Consider the following 21792-nt stretch of genomic DNA (forward strand, 5'->3'; position numbering starts at 1 on the left):
ATACAGATGATGCTAATTGGCCAAATTAGACTGATTAGAATGAATGCCATTGAGAGATGCCTCCTGGGTTTCTATCTTGCTTTCAGTTGTAGTCAATTGGATTTTCATCCATATTCACTACAGGTGTTAAATTCTAAGAGCTTGCCCTTTCTGACTTATCTGCATATATCTACCTGTTCCCAGAAAGACAAGTATGGATTGTTGGTTACCTCTGTTTATTTCCAAGGAGCAGTGGCTTTTGAATATTTAAATAACTCCACATTTTATAGTAGCTGTTTGAATTAAATGCCTTTCATAGGGGTGCTTTGTGCATGAGCCAAGTTGGTCTACATTAATCCTTGAGTCCCAATAAAGTATATTGACCTGCACTAAGCCAGAGTAAAAAAAAAGTCATACATACTATATTAACCTATTTTTCAGGATCAGCTTTTACTATCATTTTTTCATATTATTTAATTTTGTTATCACATACTAATTTCCACTGAAAGATAACTCAAGTCACAAACTACTAGAAAAGGAAGGGGAAAAAACATGAACAAATATCCAGACAGAATCAATAGCTGCATCAACAGGTTGTATGTCCTATGAGAGCTTTATTCACGTATTCCTCACAGCTAGAATAGAAAAAAATCTTATTAACCTTATCACTTATGCGTTTAATCTGTCCCCTTAATAATTCTTTCTTTATATTTGAATAAGAAGATGAGGCCAGGCCAGGCCAAGCACTTCAGACTATTGGAAAACAGTGTTCCACAGGATGGAAATATTATTACCTGAAAGGAAATTGTATTCCAGTAGCAACTGGTAAAACATTATTTTTCACATCATTAGATCATCTATGAAACACTAAAAACACCAGAAAAAGCTTGATACTTTTAACCTCTCTGAATTTTTTTGCTACAGCCATTTTCTATGATTTAACAAAATCTGAAGCATCAGCAAGACAAAATATTGCAAAACAAGATGATTATGGTTAATTTGGATTGTACCTGCACTCACTGAAGTCAGTAAAGCTACAGATGGTCCCACAGTCTGAGGAAAGTATAATAATTTAATTCTGATAGTCTGAAAGTTCTGTATGTTTATTATTTTAATGAGAAACTGTTGTTTGTGTTTTGCTTTGGCTTGGTTTTGTTCTCCAGGCAGTACAAAATACTGGTACCTCATCAAATGTAAACCTTTCCTAACACTCTGTATTTAGCATGTGCACAGAACTGATCTTTATGAGCAAGGCTACTATTCAGTACAGCAAGGTTACGTCTACTATGCTGACAGTAAGGAGCTTATGCCATTGCAAACATCTTACTTGCATAATCTACTTTCATTATCATTCTAAGAGATTGTATCTTCCAAAACAGGAAAGTTAGTAGAAGAAATTGGGTAAAAAGAAAAGGCATCCAACTCAAAGCAACAAACCCCCATCCTGATGATGTAAATAACCATTTATTTGTCTCCTTTAACAATGTATAAATCTTGACACCTCTTGAAAGCCATAGGGAGATCTGCCAAGTACTTCAGTATGATCAAGATTTTGCCTAGCATTTTGTGGGTGAATCAGTAAACACTTCTTTCTCCATAAAATTTCAACAGTCTAATGACAATAACAAAGTATGTTCTGATCATTAAGGAAATAGAAGGACATTAAAATTCAGACTGAATACTCTTGTTGGACTCAAATGGTCTAATGTGGCTTGAATATCTGGCTCAATATCACACTATCTTAATTTATTAGTAGTTAGTCTCAAAGAGAGGAAAAGCTATCAGTGTATGAGGAATACTAGGGAAGAGCAGTAATTAAAATGGTGCCTTAAATGTCAGTGCTCATAGGGGCACCTTGTACTTGGGCTGCTTTACTTTGAAATTTTTCCTTCTTTTTCTGCACACCAAGATCCCGATATAAATAATTATGATGAAACAGAGTTACAGGTAACAAACCTTGACAATTCTAAAATACGGTTTCATGAAATGTGTAAAAATTTCTGAAAGTAGTGCCAGAATATTTTAAGGCTTTAAGATTAGATCCATGTCATTATTTGAATGGTGTTAATGGCAGTATGGAATTTGTGAGTTTGTGTTTCAAGAAAATGACAGATTAGTTTCACTGCAGTCTGTTGGTCCTCTGTTTATCTTTTTCTTAATAGCTTCTTGACATCAAAGATAGGGAACATCTCAGAACTCTCTTTTTGCTATTAACAGTACAGAAAAAGGTGGATTTGGAGTCAGAAGAAAAGTCAGGATATACGTGGCTGGTATGGTTTAGACCAAAGAAAAACAAACTCAAAAAATCAATTAAAAAGATCAGCTCATTCAAACATAAGCATTTCAGCAAGATTACCTATCTTAACATTAACAAAGCCATAAACAAACCTCACCCCTGCAAAACCCCCAAACCACAACTTCACAGGTCTCAGGTAGAATGACCTAGGCAGTAAAGGCATAATCAGAAAAGAATATGTGACTAGAATGACAAGGTAAATGGTCTTTTAGCCTTTGTGAGGAAGAGATAAGATCTAATAACCTCTGGTGTTCAACTTATACTCAACATGATTTTGCTTTGGTGGACAATGAAATTTTAACTTTGACAGAGATACTGGTGAATAGATGAAGAAAGCAAAATCTTTGGGGTTTTTTGGGTCTTTTTTGGTTTTTTTTAGTAGTGGTTCAGCATTCAGCACAACAGGTTTATTACCTTAATCATCCAAATATTAAACTCCATTTAACCTTACATCATTTCTAGGAATAGGAATTTCAATCTGATATCATATCTCAAAAAATTCACAGAAATCACAGTCCTTCCAACAATTCTAACAGCTTTTAAACACTTTGGGTCAAAATATGACACCAATTTGCTTTCATCTGGGACCAATATTAAAGTTTTGCCTGAATGTAAAATGTATTTTTCTACCTCAGTCATTGATGAGGATAAAAAAAAAAAATTAAGAGTAGGATTACTTATTTCCAGATACTCTCTGATTTATAAAAGATATTTTTAAATAAATGATTTGTGAGTGGAATGTTTAAGTATACATTTAATTTTAGAAAATATGTGTTCACATTTGAGGAGCGTTTGTAACACACCACTGTGGCTTCAAATGAGATTTTCTTCTGATTTCCGGAAAATTTTTACGCTGATTTCTTCTTTCATTGTGTTTGATTAGATATATCAGGCTTCACATAAAGATTCCATAACAATCTTGTGTCATATAATGATGAGGTAAACCAATTTTTTTCAACCAATGTATTTCTGTAGGCAATTGTATGGTATAAGGTTTCACAGATTTTATGTACCATAGGGAAACATTTTTTCTTTCTTTTATGAGAAAAGGTAAATTATAGTAACAAAGTGGAGCCTATGTTATGTAGATTTTTTTTTTCATTCCTTTCATGTAGAAAATAGACTATATTGTGTACTGAGATTCCCCTAGCTCAAATTACAAAAGTTAAGGAAGAAATCTATTAAAAAAAAAAAATCAGTGAACAATAAAATATATTTTTAGCTGCATTAAAAATGAACTGAAAAATTAATCTTGGTGTGGAAGGAATCATTCTGGGGTGAAAATATTTCTTAGGATGTATCTGAAAATCTTAGATGCAGATCCGGAGAACTTAAAGATGGCATAGTTAAGAATGCAATTTGTAGAGCTCTTGGTATCTTGTAGACTTTCCCATTTCTGTCAAATAAATAAAGTGACATTTCTATCTTTAGCAATTCACTTTTAGAATCACAGACCAGTAAAAATATACTTGACCTCCTCTGTCACTAATGAGGTGAAGACAATGATGCCTTAAAGCAGTATTACTCTACATAGATTCTAAAGTACACAAAAAAATCTATATGTAAAAAATTAAATCTGTCACATGACAGATTGCAGCCAAGAATTTAATACTAGATTTTATATAGGTAATTGTGTTCACCTCTCAACTCTTTAAGGATTTTAAAAGCCAATGTAATTGTATGCTTTATTTATATTTATTTCCTTTTCAGAATGACAAATGACGACTTTTTTCTTATACCATACAAGAGTATTTGTCCATAAAAATAAGTTGCTGTAATTAATTTACTTTATAACATGCTTTCATCCAAAATCTCTAAAAGAAAAAAATTATAGGAAACATTTTTATTAATTATTGCTAGCACCTGAAGGGTAAACAGGAAAAAAAATTGAGAAAAGGCCTTAACTGAAAAGGGACATTTTGATGAATTGTCTCTCTTCCTTTCAAAAGAACAAATAAAAGAAAGAGTAAAAAGAAAGTTGAGGTTTTTTTCTTCCTTAATTCTTAGAGAGTAGGAGAAATTTCAGTTGGTACCATCAAAGTTCATGAATCTTACAGTGATTGTACTAAGCAGCCATCAGAACTAGAAGGCTTAGGAAGGCCTGTGCTATATCTTAGTGGGAATATAACCTAGAGTAAGTACACTAAGTTTGTTCTTTTGAATAAGTAATGTAAGTCAGAATGTCCACTGTTGCACTCTATTGAATTCAGTAAGTTTGGTCACTGGTCAAAACAGAGTAAGAAGTCTTTACCTTAAGTCTTCAAATGGCTCTATTTTATATAGGAGTATTTTAGTAGCACTCTTAAAACTTTTCAAGATTCTCAGAAATCTCAATTTAAAATAAACCTATTCAACTGGCATATGGCAGAAGGAAAGTTGTTATTCCACTGTATGATGGGAGTGATGGCAATGTTTTACAAAATTTTATCTAGGATTTGTGGCCTCTAGTTAGATACTGAAGCTGTTCAGAAAATTAAATAAAAAAATATAACTGGAAGTCTCTTTAAAGGGTTGTTCTAAGTAATTTCTAATAATTCCATTGTCTTTCCAGGAAACAGAAAATATATTTTGCATTTTATATTATTTAGTCAGTTGAATATACTTTATGCCATCCAACTATGCAACATAAAAAAAGACTCAAGGAAAGAATTAGAATCAGATTACAAACTATAAAAAACCTACAGTCATGGTGATTTTTGGTGAGCATTATATAGTATGTATATTACACACACCCTTATGTATATGCTATATTAATATCTGTCATCAAACATAAGGGATTTCCACTTTCCTTTCTTACTGCAGCAATACAATCAGTAGGCAAGCGTGTAGAATGTAACAGCAAAGAATTAAATTAGGACTGTGCGTTAAATTAGAACTGTGAAACAGAAAACATATATATGCAAGAGTTTTTATGGTATCAGAATAAAGCTTTTTTTTTTTTTTTTTTCTGTAGAAAGCACATAAAAAAAACCCCTCCCTAACACAGTTTCCCAACAGTGGAGGTTTTCGGGATTTTTACAGATAAAGAAGGTGGAAAACCAAGGAAATTTGTCTGTTTACTCTAAACCACATTTAAATCTCCTCTGAATGTTATGTGCTAAAATCAGAATTTTTGACATCTTAATCCAGATGCATAAATTATCTTCCCACAAAGAACAAGGAACTTAATGAAAAACTGGTCTCTCAGAACCCTGCTGATTTAATACCTGCTTGAATTCTGCAGCATATCTCGCTCTCATTAAACTGTATACACATGAGTTGGTGGGGTTTTTTTCTATTTTTTAATATTTTTATTGAAAATTTTACATGTATGACTAAAAGTCATGGATGATATCTTTCAGTTCCATTACAAAATCTGTCTCATATATATATATATATATGCCTATATATATATATTTCATACAACTAGAAGCAAATCTATTGAGTTATGAAACAATGATTGTCTATTAAAATGTAACTCAAATTAAGTATGTTGTAGATGATTAAAATTATTTTTCTTTTCTGTTGGAGCTGAAGGCCACTTTCACATAGTTAATTGATAATGCTGGGCTGCAAAAATTATAAAGCCTTAATGATAATTTCCCATTCCCCCGCCTCACATCACTCATACATTTGGATTTCAGTACAAGGATCCTTCTTTCAGAAAGAAGTATTTTAGATTGAGCCTCGTCCTCTGTGGAGCACCTTCTGTTCACAAACACAGTTCTGTAAACAATTCAATGTACCCCTCAGTAATTGCAGGCAGGTCAAGTCATTTCAAGTGAGGTACAAGCAAAAAATTTGCAGGAACAGATTCTAATTTAGGAACTCATCTACATTTTACCTAAAACAAACAAACAAACAAAAAATCTGAAATAATACTTAAACCCACTATTTTACTTGAGTATATGCCTTATTATCTAGTAATAAATCATGAAAGATGAAGTATAAATATTGTCAGAATTATAAAAAAGTTGTCTTATTCTAAGAAATCCTACTTCGAAATCATACAGTATATTAACCAACCATAGTTGTCCTTCTGTTTTGGCACTCCTGAACCAGCATAGAAATTTTGTGTATTGAGTTAACATCTTGGGCAAATAATACTTATGTGCAGCAGGATCTAAAGATGACTGCTGAAGTTAATAGTATTACATTGCTTAACATAAGAAAGAATTAGAAAAATCTTTTACTGTGATTCATCAGCAGCAAAAGAGAAGGGGAAGCAGAAAAGCAAGGTGTTTACAGTCTTTGTAGCATATACCATGTTTAACCTTGAAAATTAAATCTTGCATTAAAGACACTCCCAGCTACCTCTGCAATCTTCTTTCAAAAAATTCAATGTACAAATATTTTCTTTAAATGTCTCAGACTTGGTAACGGCTCAGAAGAACAACTGCACATCCTTGGAAGCTGCTCTCCTTTCTGTGGTATGAATGGTGGGTGGCATTGTTTACTGTAATTTCTCCACTTCTATGCTTCATTTCCTGCATTTATCTGAGACTGGAGAAAAATCAGCATGTTCTGACAAGTCTTAAACTATGAGGCAGTAAAATGGACCTGAATTTAGTGGAGATTGGAGTTCCAAAATAAGTATAACACTTTATGTCAAACAATAATAAAAAAGGATAAATTCTCCTGTACAAATCAGAAGAGAGAATAAAAAATAGCAAATAGATAGCAACACCTTTTCTATACCTACGTGGGCATCACAAAACTTTCCAGCCATAAGACTACACATCCATATTTATCATTTTATGTGGATTTTAAGCTATTTCATAAGTTGATGACACACTGTGGAATTTCTTAGTACAAACAATAATTTCTCAAAAACTACCCAGAAAATTACAGAGATTTCGAATTAAATAGTTCTGAGAACAAACAGGGAGAAACACAAAAAATAATATTTCCTGGGTTTTTGTTTTCATCAGTCCTTCTGCTTTTGTTCTAGTAAGCTGTATGCACACAGTAAAGAAAATTTACTAAAAAAAACTTGCCTGTATAAATACCATGTACTGTAATATTATATTTAGTTATATACTTGAAAATTTATTTCTTCTTAAAACAGAGACTGTATTCTGAAAATAGCAATATTGTGAAGGTAACTACAGAGTATCACCAGCTCACTGAGGTGACTGTATAACATACTCTTGAAAGTGAGTTGCCTCTGCAGGCATTTGAGGGTTGCTATCTATTTGAACATGTCTGAGCATTTCATTTTATCAAAAATGCCACCAAATGCTCATATTCTGTGTGGTCAGTGCAGTCCCTAGGACAAGTCTAATGAAGATATGTTCCACCAAGGCAAAAAAAGAAAAAAAAAAAAAAAAACCAAAAACAAACCTATAATTTAAAAAATGGAGAAATATTTACAACTTTCCTCAGTCTGTTAGGTTGAGTTCTCTGTTTTAATATTCTTCAGTGCATTTTCAGAGAAAGGTTCCAAGGCTAGGAGTATAAGCAGTCTGGTCCAGTCCCATACATGTCTGCAAGCCTTTTAAAACGAGGGCCCCAGTCACTGAGGTAATCGTAGTTCTGGTCAGAGTTTGAGCTGATGGAATCTAGAGAACTGAGCGACTCTGCCACCGAGCCGTTCCCCTCAAAGGCGTACGTCTGCAGGGAGTCGTAGGGTGGCGCGCAGGGGTCCACGTCAGCCTCTTTTAGTCTTTCCCAGATAAATTCCCTAAAAATGACATTATCCGGGATACTTTTAAAAGTCGGTCTGCTCAAGAACTGAATCTCAGGTGTCACGTCCCTCCTGGTCTTGGTGTCTCGCATGATGTTGAGGTTCCTCAAGGCAGCCATGTCAAAAGCCTCCGTGTCTTCTTCTCCACCACCCTCGTCATCGTACCTGACAATGTTTTCTCTGATATCTCTCTCTTCATCAAAAATGAGGGGCTCTTTTTTCCGTCGCCTCATAGTGACAATCAGCAAGACAAGAACTGGAACAAAGAAAAGCTAGAGTTTTAGCAGTGCTGAAGTTTTCTCGTATTTTTCCTAATGTTGGAAGTACTCATTAATTTATATGGCAATGATCCAAGGAAAAAGCAAGCAATTTATGCAGATTGATGTGAAACCTAACAGATTATGAAATAACATTTAAACCATAAGCGTTTTAGACTCTAAAGAATCTATTTCCCAAATCATTTAGGATCAGTATCTCCATCTCTAAGTCTAATATCCTATATTGTTTGCTAAACATAAATTTCAATATTGGTTGAGTCTGACTATGACAGTCTCACAGCCAATAAATTCTAATAATTAAAAAGAAATTTAATTTTTAAAAATAATTTAAAAATCATTATATTTTATATTTTAAATATATTTTTATATATTTATAAATTATATTTATATATATTATATCTTAAAATACTTAAAAAAAAACCCAAACCTTTTCCTGAACTCTTAAATGCTCAAGGGAACTCTTAAATGCCCTATTTAAAAACCATGGTTTAAGAAGTGACTGAATTAAAGTCATGAATTAAATGACCAATATCTGCTGAACAAAAATAAAGTTAAAAAAATTCTGTCGAAGAACACTGAATTTTTAAGTGATGTGTAAAATAAAAAATCTGTATTAGTTCATGAAATAAAACTACCTCTCTATAACACCTCACTTTCCCGAAATGTGCAAAGTACTGCACTTGAGATTTATGCCTTACATCTAATGGGAACTGCTAGAGATAGAGTTTGGACCATCTAGTACTGGATGGACCAATACTAGAAATGTAATTGGTTATTTAATTTTAACTCTTAACATTTCTTTCAGCTTTCAAGCTAATACTAAAATATCATGGCAGCCAAAAGCATTGGAAGAAACTAGCTCCTCTTGTTCTAATACAGTTTTGGTAGAGAAGCATCCCTGGTGACACACAAAATATGGAACCAATACTATGAATATTGCACCCATCTGTGGGATATGATGAAACCTGAATCACCCTCCTAGAAAATAATTAATTCTATATTGTAGCATCTGGATAACATTTGCTGAGTTAATGACAGTCCTAGGAAATCACAGGCATCACTAGGATTGTAAAAATAACAGTACGTTGAAAAGTGTCATTCCACATTTAATTAATCTCTTCAGATTTTATGATTATTTTTCATATTAAGAATATGTGACTATGTGCATTGATAACATTTTTAATCTTTACTTAGAATGCCAATTAAATGCTGTAGAAATATATGGAAAAGCAAAATCTAAAAGGTGATAGAAATAAAATTAAGCTTGAGGTTCCCTAGGTAGTCTCAAAAGTGGCCTCCACAAATTGCATGATGCAGGACTACCATTTTTGAAAGCTTTTTCATGGAGGAATCTTGAAATCAGTATCAATCTAGTCATTGTGAGGAATGACATAAGATCACTTGGCTAGAATAAACCAGTAACTTGTACATGCATGAAAGCTGTATATATCCACAGATATTATGGTACTATTTGGAGTTGGCTAAAGCCGGAGATGCTTTTCAAACTGTTTTTATTTCCCCTTGGAGCCACATATGTCTAAAAATAAAACTGCAACTATATTTTTTCCCCAAAAAAATTTAACAAATGTATTAGGCAACAATTCTTTCCTCTTTTCTCAGTAGCTAGCAAGCGCATATCCAATAATCCATCCACTAATAGATGTCTAGTGACTATATTACTACATAATCAACATCATCCTTTCACGATTTATGACCCTGGCATCTACCTGATTCATCCTTTATGTATTGAATTCAGAAGCCACTAGTTTGGGGCATTTTGCTTTGAACAATATTTACATAAGCAGTATAATAATATGAAATATTGACCTTTAAAGTGACATTTGTGAAATTTCAAAACATTCTGGTATTTGTATAATACAAATTAAGTAGTAAATTATACAGCAGAGAACATAAAATTGTTATCAGTTACAATTGCACTCCACTCTTAATGCTTTTCTTTATTGTTAAAGATAAAGTGAAATTAGCTTGCTGGTAGTACAAATAGATATTTAAGTCAAGATTTCTATTGACATAACTTCTTAATTATTATTTTTAACATTTACTGCCACATTTTTATTGCCATATAAGTAAGCAGCTAATAATTTTCTTTATTCAAGTTTAAATGCATTTTTACTCTACTGTCCCTCTTAACATACTTCATGTTGAAAGTTAAAGACATGCTAATAAGTGTAAAATAAGAAACTTAGTAGGAAGGTCTGCCTAAAGGTACAATAAAAATCAAGATGCAATGAATGTTTTATATAGTGTTCCTTCTACCTCTCACACTTGCTTGAAGCCAAGAAAAATATGGAGTCTTTCTAAAGGTTAAATATTTTAGCATTTAGATGACTTTATAAGATTATTAATTTCTAGCCTTTCCAACAGCCATGAACAATAAAGTTTAACCTCTAAATGAACAAGGCTTTAGCTGCATTGCAGGAGCTGCAGAGATGAATAAAAGCCCTAAACAATTTTCACTGCTAACTAAATCAAATGCAAATGGTTTCAAAGTTTTTTTTGTTTTTCATTAAGTCATGGTTTCATTTTTATTTCCTACATTTATGACAAGAGTGGAGATTAAGTTTGTAATTAGGGACTGTATGAACTTCTGAAAACCTAATTTCATGATTTTTAAAAAAGAAATGATACAGTGGAAAACCTTTAGGCATATATATATTACACATTGAGGGCAATAGACTGGCTCTGTACTGATACACCCAATTCATACTAAGGAGATGAAATGACAATACAGATTTTGTATGTGATATAACAAACACATCAATCAATATTAAGCAACTACTTATAAAAACTTAATAACCACAGTTAACAAAGACAGATTTAAACTAACCTTTTAATTCTTCTGATTTACCTGAATTTTTAGAAATATTGATTTCCTTTAATAGGTATAGTAGCTAAGAAAAAAAAAATTGTCTTTTTTTTGTGGTAATACACAGTTTTGTTCATGTGTCTAGTATACATATAAGGCTAATATTTGTAGTTTCAATACACTCAAAGCAGTCTTTAAACAAACACCTTTGAAATGCAAGAGTGGACTTCTGCTTTGCCACTTTTCAGTGTGCTTTCTGGAATTACCATGAAATTTCCATTTTGGCATGATCTGGTAATAAGTCAGGTTTAGTTCACCTGAACATATTTCTCTGGTTTAGTATTAATTTTTTGCTTTTGTACTCAAAGCAACTGCAACATAATTGTAAGGAAGCCATAGAAGTTGTGAGATGCCCTGAGGGAGAAGCCTACATGCAGAGCTATACAGAAAGGCACAGAGGTAAATCAGAAGCATTACTGTGCTTTGTGTACACTACACCCCTAAGCCAGGAATTCACTATAGCAATAAGCTGCATCAGCGGCGAGCAGATCTGCACTCTGCTTTATGCCTTAGGTGTGTCATGATTCATAAAGCTGATGATTGGAGATCCTCAGCCATCTAAGCAGCTCACTAATAACCTATTTAGTTATACACCTTGCAGTTGCCAGTGTAGTCAGGTAAGGTTTGGGGATTACAGAGGCTAAGGCTCAGGAAACTTGAATTTAATTCCCACTTAACAAGCTTCATTTATACCTGTTGTTTAATCAGTCTGGACTGATATTTGCCAAGTGACTGTGACCTTTAAATGCCTACACTAAGTGACCCTAATCTGCTCCCTAACTTTCAGAAAACAGCTGCTGCATTTCATACTCAACCACTTTCTGGAAGTGTTGCTTTGTGTATCCCTAGTTAAATGTTTTCCCCCAGTTACACATTTATCACTTTTAAAACTGCAAGGTCAAACCCTACACGTTATGTAGTCACATTCTGTATATGTTATACCTATTTAGAGAATAGGATTCTTATGACTAGAACTGTTTCTTCTTGTTTACAAATCACAGTTATGTATTTTGATTTATTTTGGGTTTTACAGGTATTTTGATAATGATAACAAATTTTCTGTCTTTCTACTGAAAAAAAAAATATTTAAAGCTGTATTTTCAAGCTTTATCAACATATTATTCTTGTAAGCTCTAGTACCATGCTAATAGGAAGACTTTCTTCAGTCTTCCAGACACTAATAGATTACATTCAGAAGTTTGAAAGATGAAAATCATGAAAAAGTATTGTGCAAATCTAGCTCTCCATTGCATCAATACAAAGAAAATACTTAAATGTGATTAGGTTATCTACAGGTGAATATTCTCTCTGTGTGATTGTATGTAAACATTTTATGCTAAACAGTTGTTACAAAGCAATTACTGTTTCTGGAAGATGTTAACTGAAAAGTAAATTACCTTGAATTAAATTACCATATAATTTTCAGAAAATTTCAAAAATTCCTACTTATTTTCCTCAAAATTATGTGCAGTCTAAAATTAATCAAACTACCTTTTCATTCACTTTTTACTATTTTTAAATTTTTTTTCTTTCTGCAAAACTTAGCCTTACTGCATAATTGGAGAGCTGGTTTGGGTAATTAAAAAAGTACTGGTATTTTCTTGTGAAATAAAATTTACAATTTAAACTCCATCAATCAGTACAAAGACAGAAAAAGCTTTTGTTTTTAAATGTTCTCAACTTTTAAAAATTATTTTAGTTTTAAAAAATAATCTATACCACAATATATGCAATTATGATAAAAGAGTGTGATTTAATAATGTTCTTCCCTCTTAGAGTCAGTGCAAACATTGTGCTTATCTAAAATTGATTGGTTAATTAAGTAAAAGTAATAACACTAAGAAAACCACTACAAAAACTGAGACAATCTGGGTCTTGGTAAAGACAAATGGTTATATATCAGCCATAGGGATGAATGGGGCAAGATCAAGAACTTTAAGAAAGTAAGAGCTGGTTGAGAATTCAAGACACTGGTGCCAGAATGCATGTATTCATTCCATCTATGCAAATTTCATGCATTCTCTGCTTTACAACTGACATCCACAATAAGATGACATCGATTATTGTGACTGGATTTGCACTGCGTGTTAATCTTGGGTTAGGAAAAGATATTGATCCAGAAGACTGTATCTTCTTTTCACTGATAAGGTCTTACATAAAAATATGCATCCCTTGTCCCAGTCCTTGAACCACTTGCCAACAGCCGAAGCCTTTATGCTTTATGTTTTTTATGCTGTACTAGTGGATCTTCAGCATTTTTCTCAGGAATTAGTGCAAAGAGCAAAAGGGGAAAAGTAAATTCCTAGAAATACCACCAAGCAGCTGGTCCCAGAAGATCCATTCTAGGAGCAAATGAGAGAAGAAAGGTTCTGGGACCAGATAAGCAGCTGGGTTTCCCTGGGCATCAGTGGTACCTCTGTGGAGGTAATCAGTGGATTAGGTACCTCTTCCTGGTGGACACTAGCATGTGGCAGAGACTAAAACATGATACAGTATCAAAATGCAGTACCCAAAGCCAGGGTTATCATACAAATACAGCCTAACCTGTTCCTGCAGCTTTGAACTGTACTCAAAAGGAACAGTTTAGACTGGAAGTGATGATGGCACATACAAATGTCTTTTTGGATAAACAATGTTGATGCCTTCAGACGGATAACTTTGGAAACCCATAGCATTTGACAAATAAAATCAGTGGTGAGGTAGCAATATGAAAGATTTTTTTACCAAACCCTTGTTCAGAACACTTTAAAAATAACTGGAATAAAAGCTCAAGTTTGTTGGTTTCTTAATTGTATTTGATCCCTGGTGTACCAAGTAGAATAGGCAAGTTATTTGGTGCCAACATTCTGTGTCTCCACTCAATGGTCTCCTTGAAATCCCACTGCTTCTATTTAAGAAAAGTTTATGACCAGACCAAGCTGCATGGTACTACAGCAGTTTCCTATCTAATCTTCAGAAGCTCCCTTCTCATGTATAACAAAAATGGTGACATTTCATCTTAGGATCAAATGAATTGCTTTGATTACAGGACTTTTATTCCTACATATATTGGACTAAAGTTTAAGCGGGTGTTTTTTCACTGATACTAATGCCAGTTGATATAAGGGAATATTTTTATATCTTTTTGAACTCTAACATTTAGCTTCATGTCCAAATAAAGTTCATTTGTGTACATAAATTGGCTAGAAATGCTACTAGAAAAATGGTATTTAAAAATGTTCATTAAAACTTTTGGCAATAATTCCCTTCCATTTCTTAAACCTAGGCCTAACCATGTGTTGCGTGAGATTAAAGTCTTATGGTGTTAGATTTTTTTTTATGTCACGGAGATGGAAAACTTTAGAAATGCCACCTCCTATATATATATGTATGTATAGCTACTGAGTAAGTTGGTTGAGTTCATTGCAGAGGTAGTGATTTTTATTACTCTGTAAAAAAGTATGCAACAGGTTTTTCATTTTGGAGTCCTTTAGAAATATTTTAGCAGAAGGAACATTTTCTTCTAATGGCTTCCAGCGACGTGAATCAGAGTGCGGAAGAAGACATGGTGAAAATACTGCTGTGAACAGAAGTTTAGAAACAGGTTTCTTGACTTGACCTATCCAAATTATTTTGTTAACAATGGTAGAAAAAACACTGGGATTATACCAACATAAGAAGACTGTAAAGGGACTTCTCCCTTTCCTTAGACTGGTATGTACAGACAGGGAATAGAAAAATCTCTTAATTGATAGCAACACTGATGAAAATTCTTGTGTGCTGAACTGGGTACCCTTGTTAACATATGAATTTTTAGACAGAAAGCAAAACTTCATTTTTGATCACCTTATCCTTTATCTCTACTTCTTGATTTCACCCTTTACTCTCACATTTATTGTTTAATGACTAGGTATTACATGAGAAATGCTAGGCAAACTAGGCTGTTGACACCATTCCACTCTTTTCCACTGCCTTTTATCTAGTTGCAGTTTCACTGCTCAACATAAAATCCAGCTGTGCTACCATTTACAGAAGTAACAAAAGATCTGAAGATGATGTCAATTAATTATGATTTTCTGAATATCTTTTGTTCTATGCAAATCAATAAATGTTTAAAAACAGTTATGCCTGTAGAAAAGGGAGACATTGATACTGGTTATATGGTGAGTATGCTAAACCTAAATACTTCCATAAACTGCATTGTCTATCTCTTAAATATTGCATTTGATGCAAGTAATTTTTTGTTTCTTCTACTGTTATTTCTTATATCTGTCTGGAGACAGCTTGATATAGAAACAAAGTATCTAAATTGATAATCCAAATCTAAAGGGGTTTTTTGTGCTAATGATACAAAAAGCTGTTCTTCCTTGAATACTATCTGTGCCTGTTCACAGAAATCAGGGCGGAGGGGAATATTGAAGCTCATATGCATGTATCTTTTGCTATGATGCACTAGAAGGAAAAAAAGGGTAACAGAAAGAAGACATACCTAGCAGTGTCAAGACACAAGCCAATATTGCTATTAGGGCTCCAGTGCTAAGTCCTGCAGGCAAGATATATGCTTCTGCATTGCATGTCTGAGCAATACCATCTGCATCACAGTCACAGACCCTGATGGTGAGAGTATTAGTGCTACTAAGTGAAGGCGATCCACTGTCCACTATGAATATTGGCAAGTAGAAAACAGATTGTTCCTGTCTTCGAAACCCATTTCTTTTGGTTAATACTGTCGCAGTATTATCTAGATAAAGGAATAAAAAGACAAATTTTAAAATATGTGACTTTTCTAAAACACAGACCTATAAATACTATAGCCTTCTACTTAAAAGCTTTATAAAAAACAATTCATATTATTTCAACAAGTTTACCTTTCGCAATCATATATTTTTGAATCTGCAGAGGAAATATCAACTAAAAAATCACACACAACTAAACAAGAAGATTTCTATTTTCAACAAAAGAATATTTCAAAAATGCTGAGATCCATTTGTTTTTAGTGAAGCTTACATTTTCACAATCTGGATAGAAGGCTGAAGAAGAGATCATTATAAGAAGAAAAAATATTACCCTTCAGTGATCAGATTATGTATCTAAATACATATTTTCAGTTAATTTACAAGCATCTATTTCAGCTATTTACAGATATAGATATCACATTAATGGAAGCAGTGACCATATTAATAGGAGAATAGTTTCTGAAGATCAATGAAATATTTTTTGAATTCAAAAAAATTCCCATCCATGCACAAACAAGGTAATTGTGGATCCAACAAGACATGCTGTTGTTTTCGGACTCTTCTGAGATTCAAGATGGCTATTATAATCACTATGAAATGTGTAGTTTGACACTGGTCTGAGTCGTGTGATTAAAAAGCCTATGTGTTCAGGAAGATATGTGCAAAACTAACTGTGTTCAACACAGACTGAGAGCTCCTGAGAGGTAAGGAGTTACATCACCCAGGATGTATAGAAATGTTCATTCATTTGGTCCATCTGTCTACTTATCTACCTATTCAAAGACAGATATATTGGGTAAAGTAATCTTATTGTGATCTATCTGGCAAAATATGCAAACACCTCCTGATATAACATCACATGAGAGATACATAAAATTAACTAATGCTGAACAAGGCAGGTGCTGCTGTGTCTTGTACCTCCACTGATTTTACAGGCATTACAAAAGTCTATTATTACTTCTAAGTTAATTTTAAGTTCTCTGGAAGAGAGCCTCTTTTCATTAACTACTTAAAAGTTCTCATGATGTCAGATTTCTGAACAGTCCTATTCTAATGCACTTTTATTATTTTGATCATTGTGACTATTGAAGTTTTCAGTTTTAAACTTCAAGCTGTTTATATGAAGAAAATTAATAATATCATCAACTACATGCAAGGTGAGGCAATGAAGACTGGCGTGAAAGAACCTTATTAGGTCACACATTATTCTTGCTGAATAATATTCGAAGTCTGCCTGTACAAACAGTGTCCTTCAGTGTCCATATGTTTGTTTTTCTTGTTTTACTAATAGGATGACTTTGTAGCTCTGGCTAAGTACTCATCCATAAAAGAGCAGTGCAAGAGCAATACCCTGTCTATTTAGTTCTGTTTGCTACAGCTAATAGCTAAACTGCCTGACACGTGTCCAGCTGCTGTACTGTGCAGTGCAACTAATGAGGGCAGTAATTAGAGTGTGTTCTCAGATATTTTAACTAAAATGGGATGTCAGTGAGAGTCTTTGAGGAAACAGTCACAAGAAGCCTGTGCAAAAGTTATAGGCAGCTTTCATTATCAAAGGATTCTTCAAAAGGGGGTGTACTCGGTTACTGAAAAGATATGTTTTTCTGAAAACAAAAGAAAATCCTGAAAAATCACAAAATATTTCCATCTATCGTGCACTTATTTTTATGCCATGAGTTATATTAATAAGACATTAATTCCTGGACATTTTTCAGTCACTGCCCCAAGGTAAAATCTAATTTAGATAAAAAACTACAAATACAGGGAAAAAATCTGGAGAGTGATTGATGCAAAAAAAAAAAAAAAAAAAAAAAAAAAAAAAAAAAAAGGGAAGATTTAAAGATTTGATGCTGCTCTGTTTGGCTCAAGGTTTAAATGATTCTAAGAATAGCTTAATTCCTTTGACAAATAGTCTACAGATAAAATTATTTGGCAGGCTGATTGTAGTTTATGTCCTTACCAGAAGAGAAGTTTATCTAGGTCATAATAAGCATGGTGTATTAAAAACAGAAGGTGCTAGTGGTGAATATTTACCAAATCAAAATTTTCTTACCTTTGTTGTCCTGCAATGTAAAATTGTGGTTATTTGCTGCCTCTGCTGTTAAACTGAAGTAGAAGTGATGGCCATTTGGTGGGTCATCCTTATCAATTGCACTAATTTTTTGGATCACCTGTTTTGAGATACATCAGGGTTTCATTGAAGCATATGTACATGTACATTACATAACCCCTCTGTTGCCTATCAAAATATCAATCCTCCCTCGAGCTCTAATCATGCTGTATTTTGCTTTCCTAATCTCCTAAGCATGTAGAGACAGGTAATGTGTGACTCAGCTCTTTACCTGTTCGAGATTTATTGGCAAAAACAATGCTCTGCAGGGTCTGGGAGAAAGTTAGGTCCTGTCATTCACCAGAACTTGGAGTAATAAACTACATAGCCATAGCAGTAGAAGAAATGTGTCTTCTAGATGGTTCTTAGTGTAGTTATCAGTGGCTGCAATCAATGTGGTAAACCTTTCCAAGGAAATCGTGATGTTTTTTGAGCATTTGAATTCATGTACCTTTTTTTTTTTTTTTTTTTTTTTAATGTATTGAAAAACAGAAAGGCACATCATAAGTATATAATTATTTTCTGGAATTTCATCACTTTTTAAATTTCATTTTCTAAAATTCTGCCAAAATCTATCTCTAAAGAAAGTGCCATCACTGCTTAAAATCCACAAAAAATGGAAACTCCAATTCTCTTGTCCAGTTCTAATCAGAGCACAGGGAAAACAGAGAGGTACAACAATAAGAGCATGCGTAGTCCGTTTTTCTCAGGAACACAAGCTAATAATCATAGTGGGGTTTTATCAGAATTTAAATTATGAGGTGATTTTGAATGTGCAATAAACATCTAGCACAGGAAGTACAATACATTGGGAAAAGGCCCAAAAATGCAAAGTCTTCCGGAAATATGTGGGATCTGTGCTGGTGCAACATCTACTAGTTTTCTGGAAGTGGGAGGAGAGACTGAGATAGTACATGTACTTTGTGAGGTCTTCCAAAGCAGAGAGGAAAAGGTCAAATAGGAGAGACACCGAGGACAAACAACAAGCGATAGATTTAGTTAAGTCTAGGACCACTTGGAAGATTATTTAGGTAGTTGAAAATACAGGAATAAAAACCAGGAATATATTCCGCTTGTGAAACTGTGTCCTTAAGGTCCATACTTCCTAAGGGATTGAAAGTGTGTACTGATTTTCTGAATGGTGGACATTTAGTCTCAGAATAACCTTTGTACTACTTCTTCCCACTTCCCATAAAAATTAGGAAGAAGTTCTCTAATATTATTCAAAATTAGGTGAGTTAAGCAAAATGCATCAATTATACAAGTAAGAAAGCCAGAGATTTCAACATTACTTTCAGCCGATAGTTTTTATACCTGCATCTTTCTTGCTGTTTGCTTGTACTGTTCATCAGAGCCTCATTTTTATTGTTACAAGATGATTTCTCATTATCTTAAAGCTGGAAGGCTTTCATAAGGAATGGCTAATTATCTGGTAAAAATAAACATAAAACCTATCAAGACATACCTGACCAGGCTGAGCATTTTCACAGACAGTTGTCTCGTACTCCATGGCAAATTCAGGGGCATTGTCATTGATGTCAAGGATTGTGATGGCTACATAGCCTCTCCCAATCTGTGCTGGATTCTCTATATAAAAAAGTCCAATAAAAGAATTAAGAGGAGATCCTTGCCATTTATTCTGAAGGTCATTATCTTTTTTCATTTGCATTCTTCTTTCGGATATGCATGTCAAATCAATTTAATTCCTCCCTCAAATACAAAGAAAGCTATTGTCTTGACCTTCTGGACCAACATTTATGTACTCCAGCTGCTTCTATTAACCTAAGATTTTACTTAGATTCAAGATAAACTGGAAATCTATCTCACTAATCACAGTGTTGAATCAAATGACATGGAAGGATAAGAGCAAGATGATGCAAAATTATCACCAAGCTAGCCAGAACATCGCTATTCATACTGGAAATAGCATGATTATTATGAGTTAAACTTCCCCCCCCACCCCCCGAATTTTAGACGGATCAGTCTATTAAGAAATCAAACCCCAAATTTTATCAGCTGTGTAAGAGAAAAGAAGAGAAGGCTGCATTCTGAAGCAAATCCCAAAGTATTTAAAATGCACACAAAACTAAGTATTTCAATACTGTCATTAACATGTTGACCACCTTAAATATGAATCTCAACCTGAACTGATACACATCTCCAGCTAAACTATGAGTATGTTCAGTGTCGAATGTCATAATTTAACCTTAAACAGTAATTATATTTTGGACTAAGCATTGCACATTTGCACATTGGTGAGTGCAAAACTTATTTTGCTTTTCTTAGAGCAGGTTAAAAGAGTTGTTATAATCATTTTCTATCAAAAATGTTGATATTAGTGTAACAGTAGGACAAAATGAAAAATTTTACAAAACTTCAAATATGTATCTATCTTTTTACAGTGTATTGCAACCACATTTTAATAAATATTTTAAGCATCCAAATGTAAATTTGTTTTTCCTTTATACCACATATTAAATACCAGAGAAGTAAGCCATTTTGACACCAATCTTTTTCTCTGCTGAATTAAGCCTATGGAAAACCAAGCAGGTATGAATATAAATTAAAGCAGTACGAGTTTTTATTTGTGGTCCTAGACTCTCATTTGTTTCAGGTATGCCCCTTGTCTACCTCAACAGTTTTGCTACCACTCAGGAAAATTTTTATTTTCTGTTTTGGGTTTTTACACCAAAATTCTACTTGTGGTAATATAATACAAGATAAATTCATAGAGAGACTAAATGATAAATCTTAACTTTCAGGTTAAATGTTAAATTAAGCTCACTGAAATCAAGAAGTGATGATTTTTACAATAGCAAGCCAGAGAACTGATAACTTTTTTATTATTATCATAGCCCAACAAAGTAGTAATAAAAGTGAAATTTGAAGATATAAATTCTTCAAATGTAAAAGCACTTCACAATATGTATTCAAAGCAGAACAAGTTTAGGTTTGAACCTGCATTAGAAGAATTCTTGTATCCATTTGAAGCATTACATTTTTTAACACTTCTCATCTTACACCAAAAAAAGATACCAAGTACAAAATAACTTCTACAGTGGTACCTTAGAGTCAGGAAAATGAAACCACATTAGCATTCACATCCCTTTTCTTTATACCATCTAAGAAGGCTGTGGTTGACCAACAGCAACCAATTCTGAGTACCCTCACTGAGATGGGGTAACCAGTCTCCCCTATCTTCCATATCACCTTTCCTGTGATGATACATAGTGTGACACTGCTGACTTAGCATATTTCATCTTCCTTCGTACTTGTCTTTTAGAAGACAAAAGAATATACATGGTGTGAAGCAAATGAAAGAATAAACACCTTAACTGTTCAATTTTAAAATTTTTATCATGCATATTTATTTTTCACTAAGTAATAGGATATTTTTTTATCCGCCATAGTTTGCAACTGCCAGAATTTCTCTGACTGAAGCTCATCAAAACTGAGCCTGAAGCTTTACACACAAACAGTTGATAAAAATCTTGCTATGGATACTTACGACTTTCCATGGCCAAAACTGTGATATTATGAACAGCATTAGTTTCCCTGTCCAAAGATTTGGCAGTCGTAATGACTCCACTGTTGGCATCAATATTGAAATACCTCTCCAGGTCTGTGTTTCGATCTATCGAATACCTGGGTAAAGGATGAAAGAAACTTTTCATTTATCTTCAATTACAACTTGTAAAAATATTTCACTGATATCTTATTAGAGGGAAAATGTTTCCACTGCTTCCTTAGTTTGAGCATGGCTCAGCCCAGTTTCCCTGGGGCATTGAGAGAAGCAAAGCCACATGCAAAGGTGAGAGTGACTTGTGGTGACAGTGGTGGCCTCCACTCCCCAAAGTGTCAT

The 21792-nt window shown here is 33.6% G+C and overlaps 1 protein-coding gene across 1 annotated transcript in view; it reads right to left on the reverse strand.

Moving 5' to 3' along the window:
* Positions 1 to 7355: 7355 nt before the first annotated feature.
* CDH7 (cadherin 7) overlaps positions 7356 to 21792 on the reverse strand; it is a gene marked incomplete at its 5' end in the record, with an annotated part of 71133 nt that continues 56696 nt past the window's right edge. The window contains 5 exons of the mRNA XM_083857760.1: positions 7356 to 8196; positions 15574 to 15825; positions 17874 to 17991; positions 19396 to 19517; positions 21439 to 21575. Of these exons, the coding sequence (XP_083713886.1) occupies positions 7703 to 8196; positions 15574 to 15825; positions 17874 to 17991; positions 19396 to 19517; positions 21439 to 21575 (1123 nt within the window). The 3' untranslated portion in view covers positions 7356 to 7702. The remainder of the gene's footprint in view (positions 8197 to 15573; positions 15826 to 17873; positions 17992 to 19395; positions 19518 to 21438; positions 21576 to 21792) is intronic.

The sequence above is a fragment of the Zosterops lateralis genome (genome assembly GCF_965231275.1).
Source record: "Zosterops lateralis genome assembly, chromosome: 1".
Lineage (NCBI taxonomy): Eukaryota > Metazoa > Chordata > Aves > Passeriformes > Zosteropidae > Zosterops > Zosterops lateralis.